This window comes from Capsicum annuum, unplaced genomic scaffold (assembly GCF_002878395.1).
Source record: "Capsicum annuum cultivar UCD-10X-F1 unplaced genomic scaffold, UCD10Xv1.1 ctg44035, whole genome shotgun sequence".
Classification (NCBI taxonomy): domain Eukaryota; kingdom Viridiplantae; phylum Streptophyta; class Magnoliopsida; order Solanales; family Solanaceae; genus Capsicum; species Capsicum annuum.
Genome location: NW_025851553.1, coordinates 934 through 1766, shown reverse-complemented (window position 1 = coordinate 1766; position 833 = coordinate 934). Strand labels below are relative to the sequence as shown.

The 833-nt window shown below is 38.4% G+C and overlaps 1 protein-coding gene across 1 annotated transcript in view; it reads right to left on the bottom strand.

Moving 5' to 3' along the window:
* Window positions 1-62: 62 nt before the first annotated feature.
* LOC124892131 (golgin subfamily A member 6-like protein 2) overlaps window positions 63-833 on the bottom strand; it is a gene marked incomplete at its 3' end in the record, with an annotated part of 1210 nt that continues 439 nt past the window's right edge. Inside the window, exon 2 of the mRNA XM_047403545.1 lies at window positions 63-422. Within this exon, the coding sequence (XP_047259501.1) occupies window positions 63-422 (360 nt within the window). The remainder of the gene's footprint in view (window positions 423-833) is intronic.

The following is an 833-nucleotide window of genomic DNA, read 5'->3' as shown; positions in this document are numbered from 1 at the left end:
ACCATTAACACCACCCAAATCATCACTCCTAGTACTACCACCACCACCACCTAAGTACTCACCCCTCTCAGCAACACCATCATCACCAAAGTCCCTACTAGTAGAAGAAAAAACATTACCACAACCACCTAAGTTCTCACTCCTAGCAGTAACACCACCATCACCCAAGTCCTCATCATTAGAAAAAATATCGCTACCACCACCACCTAAGTTCTCACCCCTAACAGCAACACCACCATCACCCAAGTCCTTACCAACAACAGAGACACCGTCACCATAACCACCTAAGTCCTTACCAATAGAATAAACATCATCACTGTAACCTAGGCCTTCACCCATAGCTACAGTACCACCACCACTCAAGTTTTTACTAACAGTATGTTCATGAGGTATTGCAGCTTGTACAAAGCCCTCTTCAAATCCTAAATTATCATAGTCAACTAAGTCTTGACTTAACTCTTTATCAAAAGTAGTAGGAAAAATCAAAAATCTCCTTCCACATGGGAGTCATATTCAATAGCTGGGACCACACCAGTCTCATCAACAAAATGTGTCACATATAACTCAACAACATCTCCATTTTTAAGTTGAGGTATAATGCCCAAGATGTCCCTATTACATATCACAATCACTAATTTTTTTCTTTTGGAAGATTTGATATAAACAATACACGAGGAACAATTATAATCAATTTCCTTAAGGATACCAACAAATTCAAAGTAAGAAAATTTATCTACATCAACATCAAAACAGTCAGTAACAGTACCTCTATGATACTTAATACAGGGGTTTTGTTGTAATTTGCCTTCATGGTGAAACCTCAACGTAACATA